The sequence below is a fragment of the Nanorana parkeri genome, unplaced genomic scaffold (genome assembly GCF_000935625.1).
Source record: "Nanorana parkeri isolate BGI_ZX_2015 unplaced genomic scaffold, ASM93562v1 scaffold1681, whole genome shotgun sequence".
NCBI classification, from domain to species: domain Eukaryota; kingdom Metazoa; phylum Chordata; class Amphibia; order Anura; family Dicroglossidae; genus Nanorana; species Nanorana parkeri.
The window spans coordinates 117,347-136,385 of NW_017307949.1; the positions used below are offsets into that span (position 1 = coordinate 117,347).

The 19,039-nt window shown below is 41.5% G+C and overlaps 1 protein-coding gene across 1 annotated transcript in view; it reads left to right on the forward strand.

Moving 5' to 3' along the window:
* The window catches only part of GEMIN5 (gem nuclear organelle associated protein 5), a 50,671-nt gene that overhangs the window by 23,738 nt on the left and 7,894 nt on the right, over positions 1–19,039 (forward strand). The window contains exons 15-24 of the mRNA XM_018571114.1: positions 1,146–1,285; positions 3,043–3,214; positions 4,187–4,408; positions 9,021–9,149; positions 10,361–10,488; positions 11,524–11,611; positions 13,941–14,078; positions 14,266–14,413; positions 15,007–15,126; positions 17,727–17,937. Of these exons, the coding sequence (XP_018426616.1) occupies positions 1,146–1,285; positions 3,043–3,214; positions 4,187–4,408; positions 9,021–9,149; positions 10,361–10,488; positions 11,524–11,611; positions 13,941–14,078; positions 14,266–14,413; positions 15,007–15,126; positions 17,727–17,937 (1,496 nt within the window). The remainder of the gene's footprint in view (positions 1–1,145; positions 1,286–3,042; positions 3,215–4,186; positions 4,409–9,020; positions 9,150–10,360; positions 10,489–11,523; positions 11,612–13,940; positions 14,079–14,265; positions 14,414–15,006; positions 15,127–17,726; positions 17,938–19,039) is intronic.

Consider the following 19,039-nt stretch of genomic DNA (forward strand, 5'->3'; position numbering starts at 1 on the left):
AATACCTCTCATGTTTATATCGTTGTCTGTGCCCCCAATTAGTAGATTCGTCCTCTCTATTTTTTTATTTGTCCTTGAAACAGGAAATGATGAACCTTTAATATTTTACTGTTGTCACCAGAAGAGTGAAGAAATAGCTCAGAAATCTTCCAGTGGGGATACCTGTTCCAGTGATGACTATCTAAGAGGGGAATTCCCCTATTTCCGCTCTCTTTTCTTTGTGTTTCTGGGACAGGAAGTGAAGGGATATTGCTCAAACAGGACACAGACAACAGCAAAATAAACTGACAGCAGTTTTAATTCTTCTATACTAGCTCCAAAACTACAAAGAAAGATGGTGTCTATACATACACATTAAGCTTTATGGATAAATTTTAGTTTCAGAGCCGCAGTGCCTGATTTCACCTGAAGTCAGCTCTGAAGAGAATGTCTAACAGTGGGACTGCTAATCTCACTAACAAAAAAACTGTCACTCTTCTCTATATTTATTTATTTATTTAGACTGGAATTCATAAACAAGACTATTGGTTAATGTTTACAGAATTGAAAGGAATGTTTTTTTACACGAGAAAAGTTTGTATTAATGCACATTTGTTTCTATATTCGTTTATTAGGAAGTTTTGTTTATATTTGTTTTCCTACAGGTAGCTTTAGGTGTTATGCACTCTACTAATTATTTTTATAAATAATTAAGTATTAAACTATGAGGTGAGTGATTTACATTCATCCCCATAGTTAGAGCCGACGTGTGACATTGAAACTGTCGCACGTCTGCTCTATTGATTGGGAAGTGAGCAAACACATAGTCGCTCGCTTACTTCCAGATCATCTCCCTACAGAGAGCGGGATTCTCCCTCTCTGATCCCCCAGCGCTGACTGGAGGAACGGATACAGCTGGCTCTGCCTCTAGATAGGTAGAGTCCCCTGTCAATCAGCCAGTATTGTCGGTAACCATCCTGCCTGCGGCGCTCTCAGTATGTAGCGAGCTATAGCCCGCTATATACTGAGCTTTGGGCCATGGGAGGATGTTAGTGTTGTCCTCCTGTGACCTTAAAGAGAACTATGGCATAAAAAGGTTACCCCATAGATCTTTCTTAAGGGAAAAAAAGGAATGCTTATCTACTTTTGTATTTTGTGTCCCCCAGAAAACTTCACTGATTCCCCCACCACCGTCACAGAGCCTTATCGAACCCTGTCTGGGCACACAGCAAAGATCACAAGTCTATCATGGAGTCCTCACCATGATGCTAGGCTGGCATCTGCCAGCTATGATGGTACATCACAGGTAAGCGGAGCTGCGTGGTAAAATCATCTTTACGTGGAGCACTTTCTGTACTTGAATTATATGCATTTCTGAAAATATACACACATATGAACAGTGCTTCATTTATAGATGATAAGCAATATAAGCTATTCTCTAGTAACGGTCGTGTATACAAATGTCAGACCTAGAAGCATTTGGGGAAATTTAAAACCGGCCCTTGCAGTAGGTCTCCCCCTGCACAATTAAATGCTTGTTTTTGTCTAGGGGACCATTTAAGAGCAGTTTTACTTTTCTTATTCCTCTATCCCACAGACTTCCTTCTCTCTGTGCAACCCACCGCGCGGAGCTGCTTGTCTTCGGCTCTCCATCCGGTGGTCACCCTCTGAAGTCATGTACATTGCAGGACCAGCAGTCCTGCATTGTAAGTGAGGACTCAGAGGGCCCGTCCACAATCTGGAGCATCACAGTAAAGAGAACACCAGCTGCCGGGGGAGAGAGGCCATTCAAAAGGCTTCAGAAAAACATGTCCTAGCTAAAAACCTGTGTACAAGCCTTGTGCTTGGGCTTCAGCTTGTACAAGAGCAATGTTCACCGCAAGCTTTTACAAAGCGTTAAGCCAACATTGTTGAAGATTTTAAAGCAATTTTCAGCCTAATTTTAAAGATGTTAAACGCAGATCGTAATGGGAATACAGGCTGCCACTTTTAACAAATTGCTAGCAGGCTTCACTAAAAACTTGATTAAAGCCAGCTAACTGCTTCTTTAAAATGACAGCCAGCACTCTCATTTAGATCATTAAACTAGAGCCTGAGTTTGCTTTAACAGCTTCTACAAAACTGGCTGTAAGCATTTCAGATGCTTTGTAAAAGCTTCCTGTACACACTGAAGCCTGTGTGTACAAGGCCTAAGCATTACATATACAGTAAAGTTCAAACTTCCTCACATGCTTTGGAATTCCTATAGTGTTTTTTTATGCAGGTAAAGTTGTTGATTTTTTTTTTATCTCTGGCCGATGGGTTCTTTTTATTTTTTTTTTATAAAGCGGAGCGTAAATAAAAAAACAATAGAAACCAATTAAGTATTATCCTTCAGTAGTTTAAATTCACATTCAGCAAAACTGTCATAAAACTAAAACCCATCCCAATCCTGCCCTAGACACTCCCTAATACATAAACTTTTAGTGCCACATCTGTGCACACGACTGCTCCAGTCAAAAGTCTTGTTCTTCTGGATCTGACATGGCATACATGCCCCTTGACTCCACACAATGTAGTGCTGCTGATGTAAACATCTAATTACCAGGCCCTGGCTCTGTTACATCAGGGGGGCATATCATAGAGTATGGAAATACCAACAATTCAATGTATTGTCATTATGACATTTTGGGGGTGGCAGCAGGGATCAGAGTGGTGCAAGCACTGCCACCTACCATTCTGCTGTCCAATAGGAGTGTCTCAGGGGCAAGTATGGACACTCTTATTGGACGGGGGATTGCAGGTAGTGACACATAGCCATGAAATTGGGAACAGGTAGGCCTGAATAACAAAGTGAAAACTAGTTTAGAGAGATCATTCTGGTAATATCAGACATCCTATGTTGTCTTGCAGGACAGTTGCTTGTTTAGTGTAAAATAGAGCACATGGTCATTTAATGACCTAATATGTGTATAGAACAACAAGAATTCATTTATAAAAGTTGAATAAAAGGAAGTGAAAAAACTTAGCAGGTCATATCAACACCACAGGTATTGGCAATGAACTGATAATGTTCTGTTCTAGATTTGGGATGTTCTACAAGAAGAGCCGCTCAGTAACTATCGTGGGCACAAGGGAAGGCTTCTGTGTGTCCAGTGGTCTCCAGTAGAACCAGACCACGTGTGGACGGGAGCAGATGATTTCTGCTTGCATAGTTGGCCCTTATCCAAGCAAGAGCACAGCCGGCCACCCAAAGGTCAGTAACCATCTCCAGGTCTGTTTATCTGTTTAGAGCTACACGGAGGCTGCATTTTTAACCTCTCTTTCTAAGAATGCTAGTTGCCTGGCTGTCAGAATGGCACTGTGCCTGAATACGTTGAGCATGTGACCCAGAACAATTATGCAATTATAACTTGTATGTAGTGACTTGTATATATGTCTTTCCTGATTTGCATACTTGTTCTGGATCAGTGATTCTGAAAGCATTAAAGCCAATGAGCCAGCGTTAAAGCCAATGGGCCCACATTGGTAATCCCCATACTTCTGTTATGACAGGTCCTGGACCTTAGTTAAATAGAACTTGCCTGGTCTGCAACGCACCACAGTCTATGACTAATCAGCAGCACTCTAGTTATCCTTGTACAGTACCTTCTGGTAAGCATGTTCCCGTGTTTAACTGGCAGCACTGTGAAAAGAAATAGAGCCCTGACCGGCTCAGAGTGTTTACCCTTCTATTTAGAATGATCACGTGTGGAAGATTACAGGAGGTAGATTTCGAGATAGATTCAGGTAGCTATACTAATTCTATGTAAAAATTCATAACTTAATTAAATGGTGGCGGATTTTAATGAAGCTGTTTTGCTTCGCTCATTATGGCCTCCTATATCCAGCAGCATTGGATAATCTAATGCTATGAAAGTCACATTCTATCATCAATTATTGGTCTGTGAAAGTTCAGACCATGATCTACCAGCAAACATTATGGGGTCCATTTTCCAATGTTTCCATGTAAGATTCACCCAAGAGTCACACATTTTTCGAGTGAAATCTGAAAATATTGATAAATAGACTTCTATGTGTTTTGTACAAGTTCACTGCTTTTTACTTTCCTGCGTAGGACAGCTGCAGCCTGCACCACTGTTTCCTCTAGCCGAAATCCTCTTCACTGCTAGCTGTGCCATTGCAGTGAGGCCTCATAGACTCCCTTTAAATGTATTTTCTTCTTCAGGAAAGAAATGTGTTGACATGGAAAAGAAAAGGCCCTTGCAGCCCAAAGTTAAGGCAAAGAAAAAGAAGAAGATAGACGGTCTTAATCAGGACTCTGGGTTTGATGCAGTTAGAGAAGAGAGTGAAAGTCCTCTCCTTTCAGCACAAAATGGGACATCTGATCAAGATGAGGAACAGGGCTCTGTAGAAATGATGACTGAAGACAAGGCTACACCACAGAAAGGTAATTCATGTTTTGGTTTGAATTGGCAGAGTGTTTAATGTTTAGATAACACCTGGAAGTGTCAGTATTGTCTCCATTTTGGCTCGTAAATGGCAAAATAATATATGTGACGGACTGAACCGTCACTGGTGCTGTTGGAGGAGCCTGGGGGCTAGCCTCCTTCCTACTGACTATGGACCCAGAACTATGGAGACCCCCTCGGACCTCTTGGGGTCACAATTATATTATATTATTGGGCAAATTATATTGTATAACGGACCACTATCATGGAAATTGTTGTACTCTTATAACTCTATGAAAATTGTATGTTTAATGATACCACTCACAAGCCTTTCAGATTTTTCACATTTCACACGCCTTTATTTATACTTACTCCATATTGACATGCAGACAAAGCCGTCATTGACAGGGGTTGGCACAAACACTGACAGGGCTACTTGAGTAGTTGAAGTGACGATTATAAGTTTCCCGGGCAATAGTCTCAGCCTGTCACTGTTTCTTGTTTGAGTACTTGGCCTGAGTGTAAATATGGAGAAAAATATAAATGAAGCCATATGGAATTAAAAAAGTACTTTCATATACTGTATTCTACCATTATTGCATATACTTTGTAACAGTCACATACAGTTATCACAATACAATATTTTTTTGCAATAATGGACCCTACACTATTTGTTTGCCAATTGTTGGCCTATACATAGACTGTTACGATTCTTATGTGTGGCATTTTTATATAAAGGCGCCACAGGATTGTGCATTATTTTCCATACACTGTGTGGCCACAGTACATTAAAATATAGTAAAAACATGGCGTAAACATTGCACATTGTAATTAGACACGCAGTTACCAAACATGCAGAGTCACATGCATACACACAATGGGTTGAACTTGATGGACCTGTGTCTTTATTCAACCTCAAATACTATGTAACATGCAGAATGGTAAATTGGTCACATAACAAGCCATTGTGGTTGGCCTGTTACTGCATATATAGACAAAGCATTCTTGGTAATGATGCCATGGCAAAATGTCCACTACCAGAGAAACATTCCTATCCTGTCAATACCACTTCAATGGGCTTGCAGGTGTGACTAGGACTTCACTCATCTCAATAGAGGAAATGATTTTTGGAAGCTGTGGCGAAAAAAAAAGGCAGGTAAAGGATTTAGGACTAGTCAACAGTAGTACATGTGGCCTCCCTGCAGCTGACCTGTCCTCATTATTGACTCACACTCCCTTTTTCTACACTATGTCTCTGTGTGAATCAGGCCACTTTGGTAGAGGCAGAACAGCAGTGGGCCTCCAACAAGAACAGTGGTGAGCAGCACAGTAATAGCATCACCATATTTGCCTTTTATGTCACCCTGCAGATAAACGGCACTCCTGTACAGGGCCGGTGCAAGGTTCTTGGCCTACACAGGCGAAGGCGCATTTTACCCCTCCCCCCCAGCACCCTCACGCGGTCTTATGGTAGCACTAGCCCTGCAAAGACATCCCATAAAGCAGCCCTCCAAAACTAATAGGAGATCTCTGATATCCATGTGACAGGTCAAACCAATTATCTCTGAAGCATTTATAGAAAAGGAAGACCATCAGCTACTAGTGCTGTATATGAGAAGCCACAAGCAATGACACCCCAAATAGTTTACTGTGGAGCACCTACAGCTTCATAGCTAAGGCAAACAAATTAAAGCAGGGAACTGCACTGCTATTTTTCAGGAGGAATTATAGACAAAAGGTATATTTTCCAGGGTACCTCCTAGGCACCATATTTCTACATTTTCTCTATAACATATCAGTTATTGAGTTGTTGAGTTCCACTTTGTAAGACAACCAGTCAGGTTTTCACTAACCGGAAGAGTACACCCGGGTCTTTAGGAGTGCTGTCCTCATGCTGCTTCTAGGGCTGCTATACTGATTCATGTCTGCTGCCAGTGACCACAGAACTCTACTGGCTTCATAAAGCTTCATGTGCATATTTATGGTCAGGACTTCACAACCTCCTCCTTGGCTGAGGTGCTGCAAAGTTTGGTTGGACTATGTAATACAGCTGCTATGTTCTCTGTAGGTTAGTGAAAAACATGATTGTTCTATTTACAGCTGCTTACATGCCCCAAGAAAGCTAAATACATCCATAAAAAGTTGCTGGCATTTAAGGAGGAGGTTTGATATAGGTGACACATAAGTCTCTTGATAAAGGGTGTGTATCAAATGTGGCTTCTAATTGTTTTATACACTTTGCTAGAGAGCCGGATCCTTAGGAAAGCTCCGTAGTCTAATCTACAGGGCTTCATTCTCATGTTCAGGTTTCCTTCTTTGCAGGAAACTCAGATGAACTTACAGAAAGGATTGGGGGGTAACTAAGGATCGGTTTTGGAAATGTTGTTCTGCATATGAATGAGATGTCTTATGATGCTCTTTCCTTATATAAATAATTTAGTGGGGTAAAAAAAAAACTTAAGTATATGAACTGTCAAAATGCTGCTGATTTTCTGTGATGATTTCTAGCGCATAAATGATGCATACTTGTAAATGATTTAAAACACCCCAGGTACTTGGGACCCCTGCTGACTTCTGCCTGTTAATCGATGTACATTACCTGTTGCTCGGCTGGAAGTTTTACAAATCTTTCATGTCAGGGATCGTGTCACTACTGTTTTATTGTCTACAGATGTCCATTTAATGATTGTTCATGTTACTTGTATATTTTCTTTTGTTTTAGTCCCTTAAGGCTTGTTGGGCTGCTCATGAATAAAATAATAGAATGCATTATTTAGTAATTAGCTGATTGGGGAATATAATTCAGGGTGATGTGTTTTAATTTGTGTTTCAGTATAACAATGAACAAATAACCTTTTCTAGAAGCCTTTACAGAAATGGACTTGTGTAGTAGGGCTGTGTAAGCATTAATTCTTTTAAAGTAACCATACTGGACACTCCATCCTATGCACAGCTCAGTAATGCTGAGCCTGAAAAAAAATCACAAGGTCCGAGTTACTGAGCCCCCTGTCCTGCTACTACACCCAATGGGGCACAATGTGGGGGTAACAAGTTCTCCCCTAATGGATTCGCTTCTCCTGTGGCTGCAAGCAGACGGCAGTGGGTAGATTCTAGATTTTCACTCCTCTGCGAAAAACTCAATTCCATTTTACTCTTTAAAATTGAAAAAAAAATATTGTCAAAGGCAGGAAAATGTTTTTGAATTCTGTAACAAACCAGGCAAAATGCTGGCCAAGGCCCTCCTAAAACCCAGCCACACATGCTTACATTTCCTGTTTAGTTTCCCTACAAGCATAAAAGCCAAAAAGTCTGCAGACATGGCTTCCACTTTCAGACTTCTGTGACAAACTTTATCATTTAACCTGTTCAACGATCCCTCTACAGGAAGTAGAACTGCAAACTAATATTTAATCCTGTATGCCCATAATCACACCTGAGGAAAACACTCTTGAAAACCCCTGTTAGCAGGAGCTGGGCTTGGCACTGGCTGCTTTAAAAGCTGGCAGAGCTCTAGGCCCACACAGCTTTTCCTTAGCATACTAGAAAAGTTTTAAAGAAGCCTTAGCTCCCAATTTCCTATGAGTATTTAACGCTATCCTGAAGGGCCATTACATCTCTGTGGACTCCTTATGAGCAGACGTGTCTGTTATGTCTAAAGAGAACAAAGACCTCTCCCAGTGTGCCAGCTACAGGTCAATTGTGCTGTTGAATTTAGACCAAGTGTTATTTTGTCCCTCACTGTAAAGCCAGGGACAGCACTACCAAAGTCCTAAATATGATTCACGACACCCAAACGTGTTCGCAGCAGCACTTCCTAATTTCTACAGATGCAAGGAAAGCAGTTCTTCAGTTTACAAAGCTTAAAGAAAAATCAACAGAAGACACAAGGCGATCTTGCCACAGAGATATAAGAAAAAGGAGATGTAACGGAAGACAGGATATATTATGCATGAAATTACATGTAAAGACTCGCCACCCGGCTTCCCGATTAGCAGGGAAGTTGTCTCCATGCTTCTCGCCACTAGGTGACGAGAAAGCATGGAGCTGGCTTTCTGGTCAATCAGGAAGCCGGGTGCCGGGTAATGACTTGCCACTTGGTTTCCTGATTGGCCCGGGAAGCCGGCTCCATGCTCACGATACTTGAGCTTCTGTGTAATGATGCGACAACCGGCTTCCTGATACTGGAAGCTCAAGTATCGGGCTAGGTACTCGCCCAAATACTTGGCATCCGCACCAATACTAGTATTGGTACATCCCTAGTTGCCACCAAGTGTGTTACAAGATGGAATCTATACCCCCCGCTCCCTCCCTCCCTAATCTGTTCTCATGGTGAGTCCTCCTACATCTCCACTTTTAACAGAGGGGTCTTCCCCCACCATGCAGACCACAGGTTGCCTCTTTAGGAAGAGCCTAGTTGTGCATCCTTTGAATATTTCCTGTCATCCTCACCTAGTGTGTAGAAGAGGGAACATTGGCAGTCATCCCACATCTGTCCTTCTGATGCCTTGTGTGCTCTGTCAAATGAAAAGACCCAGATGCTCTGAAATCCAATTTTTAACTAAAATATTTCTTATTTGTTACGTGTAATCTCACACATCCTTTTGTTTATAGTTACAGCTACAACAGAGGCTGACACTGTGCCAGATTTGCCACCATCATTGCCCACAGTGGAGGGACGTAGTCCGAGTCCAACCATAAAAAGAGTGCCTGTTAAGAAGGAGCATTTCAAAGAAAAGACAGGTAATTCATAATACAGTTAGGATATATACTAAATAGCCCTTCTGATGCCCCTGTTAAGAAATCGTTCTTACCAGAGCCTGGCAAAATCAGTCAGGTGTGAAGATGTCAGACCATAGCATGATCTAGCCATATATGTCATAACATAGGCTCTTTCTGGTCATGACAAGAGGCCTATAATGGTCACAAAGTAACTGGCTTTCCGTTAAGCCTGGTAAGGGCCTCTGTTATAATACCAGACACCAGCATAGATTGCACTGCACGTGTGATGAAAACAAAGTAATCACTGGACAGTTTTGTTAAGCCCAGTTTATCCCTGTAAAGAAATATTAAACTGTCCTTAATTGGTAAATTCATGTTGAACTGTTTTTGTGTGTTTATTGGCAAGTTAAATCACTTGCTGGCTCATTATTAAGAGTGGCCCTTTCATTCTGGCCCTGTGGCAGGGGTGGGTACAGAAACTACTGCTGGGAAATTATCAGGAAATATTAAAGGTGACAGGTCATTCAGAAGTGTCAACCTAAAACTGAAAGATACATACTGTACATATTGATAAGTAGGTATGTGGTTATGACCTCACCTTGAGCAACTGATTTGTATTTGCCTGGCAGCCAGTTTGTGTAAGGGTGGGGAATACATTACTTCTCAGGCTCATTGACCAGTGTGTGTTCATTTTGGCTTGAGCTCTAGAAACAGAACTCCAAACAGAGCATCTGCTGGTTGCATATGAGAGTAATACAATTTCATATGCAAAATTAATTTTATACCTTACTGAACAAAATATAAATAAAAAGAGTCATGAAGAATATACAAAGCCACTATACAAGTTTTCTTTTTTTTATCCGGTTTTCTATCCTATTGAGTCTTAGGTCTCATAGGAAAGATACAGGAAGGATATAGGTTGAGGGAGGAAACTTGGCATAAAATTCAAAAAGTTAAAAGTTTTATCATCTGTATCTGGTTGATACGGGAGCCGTGCACAGCACCATCCTTCATCACTAGACTAGTTTTTTTTAGAGGCAAAGTCCCGTTGCAGGGGATTGATGTTATTTTTACCCTGCATCTGTCATGGTTGGAAGAGATTTCTGCTCACAGTAATATGTAAAATTAACTCAATTTCTTAACAGTAGGGTAAATCTTTATACCGTTTGGTTTTATGTTGCTTGGGTTTTTTAAAGCATTACTGTGATCACTCTTTGTTTTTTCCTCAGCAGACACACGTGCGAGGAAGAAAAAGTCTCAGTCTCTCCTCCCTATTAGTACCAGCAAAGATCACCGGTCTAAGGAAGAACAACATAGGGATTGTGTGAAGCTGGCAGCAGCAGTTTGTGCCCAAGGAGGTGAGAGAATGTCAGCGCCATAGAAATAAAGAGGAACTCCAGGCAGTAGGCAGATAATCACTGAGTTTCTGATGCTAGCCTGGAAACCTGTGTATGAAAGCCAAGATGTATATACAGAGTTCTGTTTTGTTAGAGAGCAGACAACAATAAGCTCCAATCAGCTTTTAAATCCTCCTTCAGTACAGTGCTGTGTGTCACTTGGACTCCTGAGTGACGTCAGAGAGAACCATTGGATATTTGAAGTAATGCCCAGAGACGTACAGGGGAGGGGGCCAGCAAATCTACTCCGGGGCAGATGGATAATCCCATCTGGGTATGAAGTTTTTGAAAGGGGCATTTGTTGTGGAATATTTGACACATTGTCACTAGGTTTCAAACTACCACCACATAACAATTTCAGTGTGATAGTGTTATGGCCGAAACATTTTTGTTATGTGATTGTATTGAATCTGAATAGTATTATTACTTTAATAGGGTTAGGTTGAGGCAGAGGTAGAACTCCAGCCAAAATATTTTTCTTTTTGCTTTGGTTAGCGTTTGGAAGCATTATAATTTCTGTCAGCCCAGTGGAGTGGAAATCTACCCAAATTCAAGGGAAGTCCTACCCTAGAAAGTTGTCACTAGGACAGGTTTAACTTATGTTAAGATTTCCCTTCTACTCCTGTTCTAATGGCAGCCATAACATTTAGAATTTTCAATCACTTTTTCTTTCCAGATGATAATGGTCATCAGAAGTAGTGATGCTGTATTTTTATTGCTATCTGTGTCCGAACAGGGAAATGGCAATAATAACACAGACAGAAAAAGACATAGGAAGGCACAAAATGACACTACAATAAAAACCTGAGTAAGGTTCTAACCCTTGCCCGATCTATCCAGAACTAAAGTCATATGATTAGGCATATTTATATAAGCTAACGCTTGGCTCGTTGGTGACTCTCTGATTCACTATTGAATACTGGCATTCTCAGATCAGACATTTTCTTTTTTCTTTCATTCTTACATATGTTAATTGCTCTTTTTTTTTTCTTCTAGCCGATGGATCCCATACACTGCTGGAAGATTCTGTGCACCTCGGTCTATACAGTGATCGAGCTACTCTTCATCAACTCATGGAAGAAGAGGGTTTGTACAACTGCTTTTTTTTTTTCTTGACCAATTAATGTTTGTTTCTCATCCATTGAGGGACACAGGATTTCAGATCGGGTTATACTGCAGCCTACATGAGGGTTGAACACTAACTAACAGAAAGTTGTAAGCCCCAGTTTAACCCCTCCTCTAGCTAGCATGCCATTTTTTGCTGGTGCCCTAGATGGGTGGATGTCCTTTCTTCAGCTCTGCAGAGAAAATTCTAACCAGTCTTTGCTAGCCTTTTTTTCTTCACTTTTACTTTTTCCGTGGATTTTCCATCTGCTTCAATCAAGATTCCTTGCTGCCTGAGCTGGTCTCTACATAGCAACTATACCAATCGGCCTTTCTTAAGCCTAACTTAGGAGTACCTGGTACTGATCCTTACCTGGATCAGTTTTGTTCTAGGTTTCTTCTCCGGACCTATTTCTTCCAGGAGTTGTCCCCTATTTCTGTTGACCATATCAAGTTGTGGATCTTTTTTTTCCCCCCTACACTGGAATTTGTTGTTCCATCGCTTCCCTCTGGCAGTGACCTTTCTATCTTGGTCTTGAGCATCAGGTTGATTCTCTGTCCTCCCTGTCCTTGCCATGTTTTCCCTATCAGGTAGGGTGCTCAGCCACTTCTCGTGTCAGGTTCAGACATTAAGAACCAGAGGTCTTGCTGCACTCCTTACTGGAAAACATCCAAGAGACCTGTGTAGACGGGTGGGTGCTTGTAGTGACCGCAGATGGCACCGTGAATAACTCAAATGAAGAAATAAAGTCACCAGCACGCCAAATAGTAGTTTAGCAATAGTCCATTTAATGACACATTGCCATTCAATGCAAACGCTTTCGGGGCCTCAAAGGGTCCCCTTCATCAGGCTCACAATGAAGGTTCAGACATTGGTCATTCGGGTGGCTCTTGGGCTTCAGGCAGTGCTCAGTTATGTTCCTTTAGGTCTGTTGGCGGTTTTTGCCCACCCCTTAGTTGACATCCTGACAATATCTGATTTCCTGTGTCTTTCAACGGCCAAGAAAGTGGAGTCCATTTTCACTGTCACATTAGAGGTAGAGGGGGGGTAAATCATGGGGCTGGTCTACAGTATTTTAGTTTTCAAGTGTACAGTTCACCTGTAGGTGGCAGTATAAACCAACAGTATTTAACCCCTTTATGACTGAGGCCCTTTTTTCATTTTTTGCACCCATGTTATATTCCACATTTTAGGCCTGAAAATGACGTAAAACCCCCCAACATTATATATTTTCTGAATGCCAAGACCCTATAGAATAAAATGGTGGTAGTTGAAAATTTTTATGTTGCGCAATATTAGCGCAACTCCTTATTAAACCCCAAAATTTAGTGACAAATTTAATTAAATGCCCCAAAACACAACAAATTACCCATTTTTTTAATGAAATATAAAAGATGAGGTTACAACGAGTAAAACGATACCCAACAGTGTCCCTCAATGGACACCAAGAAAAAGATTTTACAGTACAAAAATCCTAGTATTTCTACAGCTGAGGTAATGATCTATCCAGAGGTCTGTTACAGAGCGTCTTCACCTAGATGCTTTCTTTACAGTCAAGTTGTCATTAGAATGAAGCGCAAGCTTTGGTTTCTTCAGCAGGATTACCCCTTTCCTGTGGTTTGGCTCACTCAGCTGCCTGTTAACTAAGACAGACAAAAATGTCATGAACAGTACGAGTGGAGTTCTCTCAAAGGACCACTTGAGTACTGGCCTGTAATACCCCTTCATTACCTGGAAATTTTTCAGTGTTCAGTGCTGTGATAGTTTGACTGACAATTACTCGGTCACGCAACACTGTACCCAAATGAATTTTGTACCATTTTTTTTGAGACAGAGATTTCTTTTAGAGGTATTTAAGCACCCATGGGGTTTTCATTTTTTAACCATAAAAAGACAAAAATGGCAACAATTTGCTGTTAGAAAACATATCAAATAAAAATACAAGGAAGGTACGAAAACCCCACAGATTGGCCCTTTTGGAAAGCAGACCACCCACTGTGAACTAATTGCTGATATTTAGGGGGTTAAAACATGGAGTAGATTAAATGTATAGGTCATACGCAGAGGGACAAAATTCCTCTGGTTCCTCTGTTTTAAGAGGAAGGGGGAGGATCAGCAATGTAAAGGACCGCTCAGTACACAGCGATTAGTAAGCTGAACTGTTGCCTACTGGCCATTTCTCCAGGGGCGCTAATAAATGGTTGTGGGGAATTATAAGTCCACCAATCCGCTGTACGTGAACATACGTTAAGAACAATTTAAACTGTGCACTTCATTATTTTAAAATCATTCTTATTGTTTTGCTGATAGGAAAATCACATTTGGAGAGTGGACACCCTGAGCTTCAGCATCACATCATGTTGTGGAAAGGGGACCTAAAGGGGACATTACAACTGGCTGCAGAGAGAAGAGAGCTCACAGACCAGTTGGTGGCGCTGTCTCCCATGGGTAGGTAAGAAGGTCAGAATAAATGCACTTAGAATCTTTTCTGACCGCAGTTGCATTTGCACACAGTTCCTTTTTATTTATAGTGTCTTATCATTTTCAGTGCACCATAGGTAGCTAGCCTCACATACCTCGTATCATTTCTTTAAAAAAGAATGCATTGGATTAATGGCTTTTTTTTTCTCTTTAGCTGGATACAAGGTTTGGGTTTGGGCAGTTGAATCTTACGTAAAGCAGCTGTGTTTCCAAGAACAATACACAAAAGCTGCTTCCCACCTGCTGTCCATTAACAAAGTATATGAAGCCGTTCAACTGCTGAAAGGAAACCATTTCTACAGGTACGTGTGCTAAAAATAAGTTTCATAGTAGATCCTAAGCTTGATGGTGGCCTTTCCTTTAGGATTCAAAATGACAATGACAAAGAGTGACTTTGACAGAGAGAACTCCTTTTGTTGTCCTGTTCTGGGTTGATTTGGGGCACCCACATGTGCTTCTAGTTTTTGTTCATGGATTAGTATATAAAATGGACTAAAGATCACTATTTTCTCAGTTGTGCTGTAGTTCAACCACCCTGATACTTGGTGTTGCTTCTCAGTAGGTCAGTCTTTGGGCCAGCAACATCTTAGATTTTTCTGGACCCTTTATTGAATCAAAGATGTTTTTTTCCACTTCCATTTTGAAGGTTTCCAGCATAACATTTAAAAGCTGGTCCAATCATTAATAACCCCTAAAACACGGGTTTGGGCAGCAGATATTTGTGAACTTATTTATCTCCTATAAAGGCCTTCATAGCAGACCAAATGCTTGGCAGCTCGAAAGTATATGTATCATCTGTCCGTCAAACAGAAGTAAATTGTGTTCTGTATTTTAATTGCATTAATCCCTGGCACAGAAGCTGAAAGAGCCTCATTCCCCTTCTTATTTATTTCAGGGAAGCCATTGTTGTAGCTAAAGCACGCCTTCTTTCAGATGACCCCATTCTCCGGGAGCTGTACACCAGCTGGGCTGCAGTGCTGGAGCATGATGGACACTACGCCATGGCTGCCAAGTGGCAAGTATCTGACTCTGGCTAATAGGATATGGGAGTAGGTGGATTTTGCACAAAGCCCCAGAGCCTGTTAAAAAATGTAAACACCGTTAGAAGTATACCAAAATGATTTCAAATAACTCCAGGCTTGGGTCAAACATTACTAACAGCCTAATAACTTGGTAATATGCAGTATACATTTTCACTCTCTGTTAAAAAAAGAAAACATTCATAGAGTAGTTCAAGTTTTTAGACAAACAACTCTTAGGCCTGGTTCACACCTGGGCGTTTTACAGCGCGTTCCTATGCTCTGTAAAACGCTCAACATGCGAAAACCAATGATTGCCTATGGGCATGGTTCCCACCTGGTCATTTTACAGCGCGTAGGAACGCGCTGCAAAACGCCCTACACTCAAAGAAGTACAGGAGCTTCTTTGGGGAGTATTTGCCGCACATATCCATTGGGATACAGCCAGGTAGCCATTGGAAACATGCGTTGGTCGCGCGTTTTTTTTAACCACGAATCGCGGTAAAAACGCGCATATTCGATATGTCTAGGTGTGAACTCAGCCTTAAGAGTACCAGTTAAAATACTTTCCTTTGAAGAACTTTGACTTCAAGAATAAATTCTGAGCTCACCCCCTAGTCGGCAATATGCAAGATGAATTTTCACACAAAAACCACTCGAGGTAACGCAACCTTTTAATATTCACCTCTCACTAGGTGAGATGTGTGTGCAGTGTATTTAGTAGACACCTTGATCACTAAATGGTGCCCTGTCTGAGTTTTCCTCATTTTCAATACATAAGAGATCCCCTTTTATGTTTTGGAGATGAATACAGGGGAGGTGTCCAGCAGGGTAAGAACCTGGCAGAGCTGATAAAACTATTTTGGGTTTTTAAAAGCAGTGTTGTTGGCTCACTACAGGAATTTCTGACTGATCAACAGGTAGTCCTCTGCACTTCAACAATTGGATAGGGAAGAGTTAAAACATTTCTGTCAGTTCTTATTCCTGTCTGTGATCTCATTAGGGAGATCCCTCACTTTTACTGTTCCTTTGACACCCATAGAAGAAATTGAAGGGAGCTATTGTCACCAGGATAGAAAGGCACAGACAGCAAAATTGTTAGAATTTCTAATCCACTAAAAAGGACTTTTGTCTCATCCATTGAGGGATGCAGGAAGTGTTTCACCTTTATGTTATACTGCCACCTACCAAAAACTGAAGGCCAGCCCAGGATAACTCCTACTACCAGCGTGCCTCACATTTTTGCAAGTGTCCTAGGAGGTTGAACACCCAACCTATTTTTTGGAGCACAGCGGACTAGTACAAGTGATCTGGAGGGCTGTACAGTCAGCCCCTGCCTGATGTTATTGGTTGCTAGTAAGCCAGCAGTCCTAGCAACCAATCACTGTGCAGAGGGAGGGCCTGCGCTGGGTTATGGTTGGCAATGGAAACATATCCCTTGTCAGTCAGCCATAACCCAGCCGCAATTCAACAATCACAGTCAGGACAGAACCTCAGTCTGCCATTTAGTGACTGCTGCTTTATGGGATGAGGGAAGTTGAGGCTTAAGGCCTGACTGCTCTGGTTTTCCCTTTACCAGGACATCATTCTCAGATCCTTCTGTCTCGTCTTGGTTCTTAGAGTTGCTCATTCTCCTTCTGACCATGGTTCAGGCTGTGACTCCTTTCCCTGTAAGGAAGTTGTTTTTTTGCTCCACCCTTCTGGTTGAATAAGTTAAAATGTGCTTGTTTATGGTCTGTGGTTCAGTGTTTTGGCCTCCCATGTTGAGCCACTCCTCACTAGGCTTGTGAGTTTTCCCTTGATTTTCTGCCCTCAGCCATAGTTCCCCAGACTAACTTACCTTGTTGTCTGGTGTCAGCTTTGTACATTGGTTCTTCAGGCAACTATTGAGCTGCAAGCAGTCTCCAGTTTCTCTTGTTCACGTTGGTCTGCTGTTGGACGTCCTGAAGATGAGACTTCCTGTGATCCTGAATGGACGACAAAGAAAAAATTGGATTTTTGTACTTAGAGCCCATCAAGAGACTCAAGTTCTGATCATGCTTTTAGTACGGCTTGCTACAAAACTGAGGCATGTAGGATTATCCTGGGGTGGCCTACAGGTTGTTTTTTTTTTTTTTTTTGGGGGGCTACTGTCCAATCCTCCTGTAGGCAGCAGTATAACCCAAAGATGGAAGATTTCCTGTGTTGTTCAATGGACTTCAAGAAAAGGATTTTACAATCCGTACAAAAATTCTATTTTTGGTTCTGGTCTGTTTTACATAGGAGAGATTTCTCCATTACTTCTTGTCCTGATAGGAAGTTACGGGGGATCTCCTTTAATATGTACACAGATAGCAAGGCTCCAGTCCTTTCAAACTCTATCCAAAGCATAAAAAAGGCAGGAGTTTGACTTAAAATGTTTCCATTTGATTACTGAACAAGTAACTATATGTTTAATAATATGACTGCGATTTCAGATGTCTTCTCTTTTGATCAACTGTTAAAACTTTTCTAAGGAAACCTCTTTTACATACACTAATTTATTACATTTTGTATTGTGGTTCCTTTAAACAAGGGCTTATTTTTAAACTTTATTTGACATCCTTTTCTCTTTCAGTTACTTAGGGGCATCCTCTCCCTATGATGCAGCTAAAGTCCTGGCCAGGAAAGGAGACCTGTTGTCTTTAAGCACTGCAGCTGAACTAGCGTTACTAGTGGGAGAGAAGGACCTTGCCGCCTCTTTCGCCCTGCGCTGTGCACAGGAACATGTCACTGTGAAGAACTGGGTTGGGGCCGAGCAGTGTCTGCAGCCTCATTCCAGCCTGCTGGTAAACGACTCCAGAGATCTATTATGTTCAATATGCCTGTTTCATTAATCCTAAAACTATACACAAATTCCCCAGGACTTGATCCATCCAGTTATCACTGAAATTCTACTTAAACTGCTTCCAATATTTGCTTTAAAAAATAGAGATTATTTCCTGTATACAAATGCAAACATATGTTGGGTCACACTGTCCACCTCTCCAAAGTATGGTGCCTAATGCTAAACCCTATGAGCTCCCAAACTGGGACATTCATAGCAATAAATACATTCAGATCTTGAGCTTGGAGATAGCCCTTTAGGGCACAGCAACACCATGATCCAGCTTAAACGTCCAGTGTGTGTCTGACCAGGGAGACAACAATGCTATCAGAAAAGTTTGGGATAACACCTCAGAGAAGTGGGTAGGTATTGGTTCTAGGCTACATTTGTTTAGGGGGGCTAGGGAGGGGGGGGGGGTTTAAATGAACTTTAAATTTATTACGAATAATGTATCACAATTGTAGTTCTCCCTGCTGTAGCCTGTCCAGCAAAACCCAGTAACAAGATAAGTAGGGCATTCGTTGGATAGGGATCAATCAGAATGATGGCAACTCTGAAGGAGCTGCGGGGATTCACAGCTGAAATAAAAGCAGGCAACCCAGAAGGACCCTATACTGTATAAAAGGGACAAGAGGCAACTACTGAAAAAACAACTTGAACTGGAGTTTGTCATTAGCCGTCTGGCAGACAAGGTAAATGTGTAAGTTCTCCAATATAAGACCGAAATGGAACCTTCTGGCATCGGCACAAAGTGATACATGTGGTGGAAAGCCAACACTACTCATACACAGAGAGAGCCTAGCCCTGAGTAGATGCCATGAATCTGCCGCAGGCAAGAGGATGCATTTCCTCAGTCTCCTCTACTCCAGTGATGACTGTGGTAAAGTTGTCATTTTCTGCCAGTTTACAAGATAGAGACAAAATCAGGAGGCTGATCTGTGAGAGACAACACATTCACACACATCCCAGAACAGAAGACTACTGCTCAGGCTCTGGGATGTATTTCATTGGTCTAGATGGTGACCCTGGATAATTCCTGAACAAAGATAGTACTGGTCCTCTAG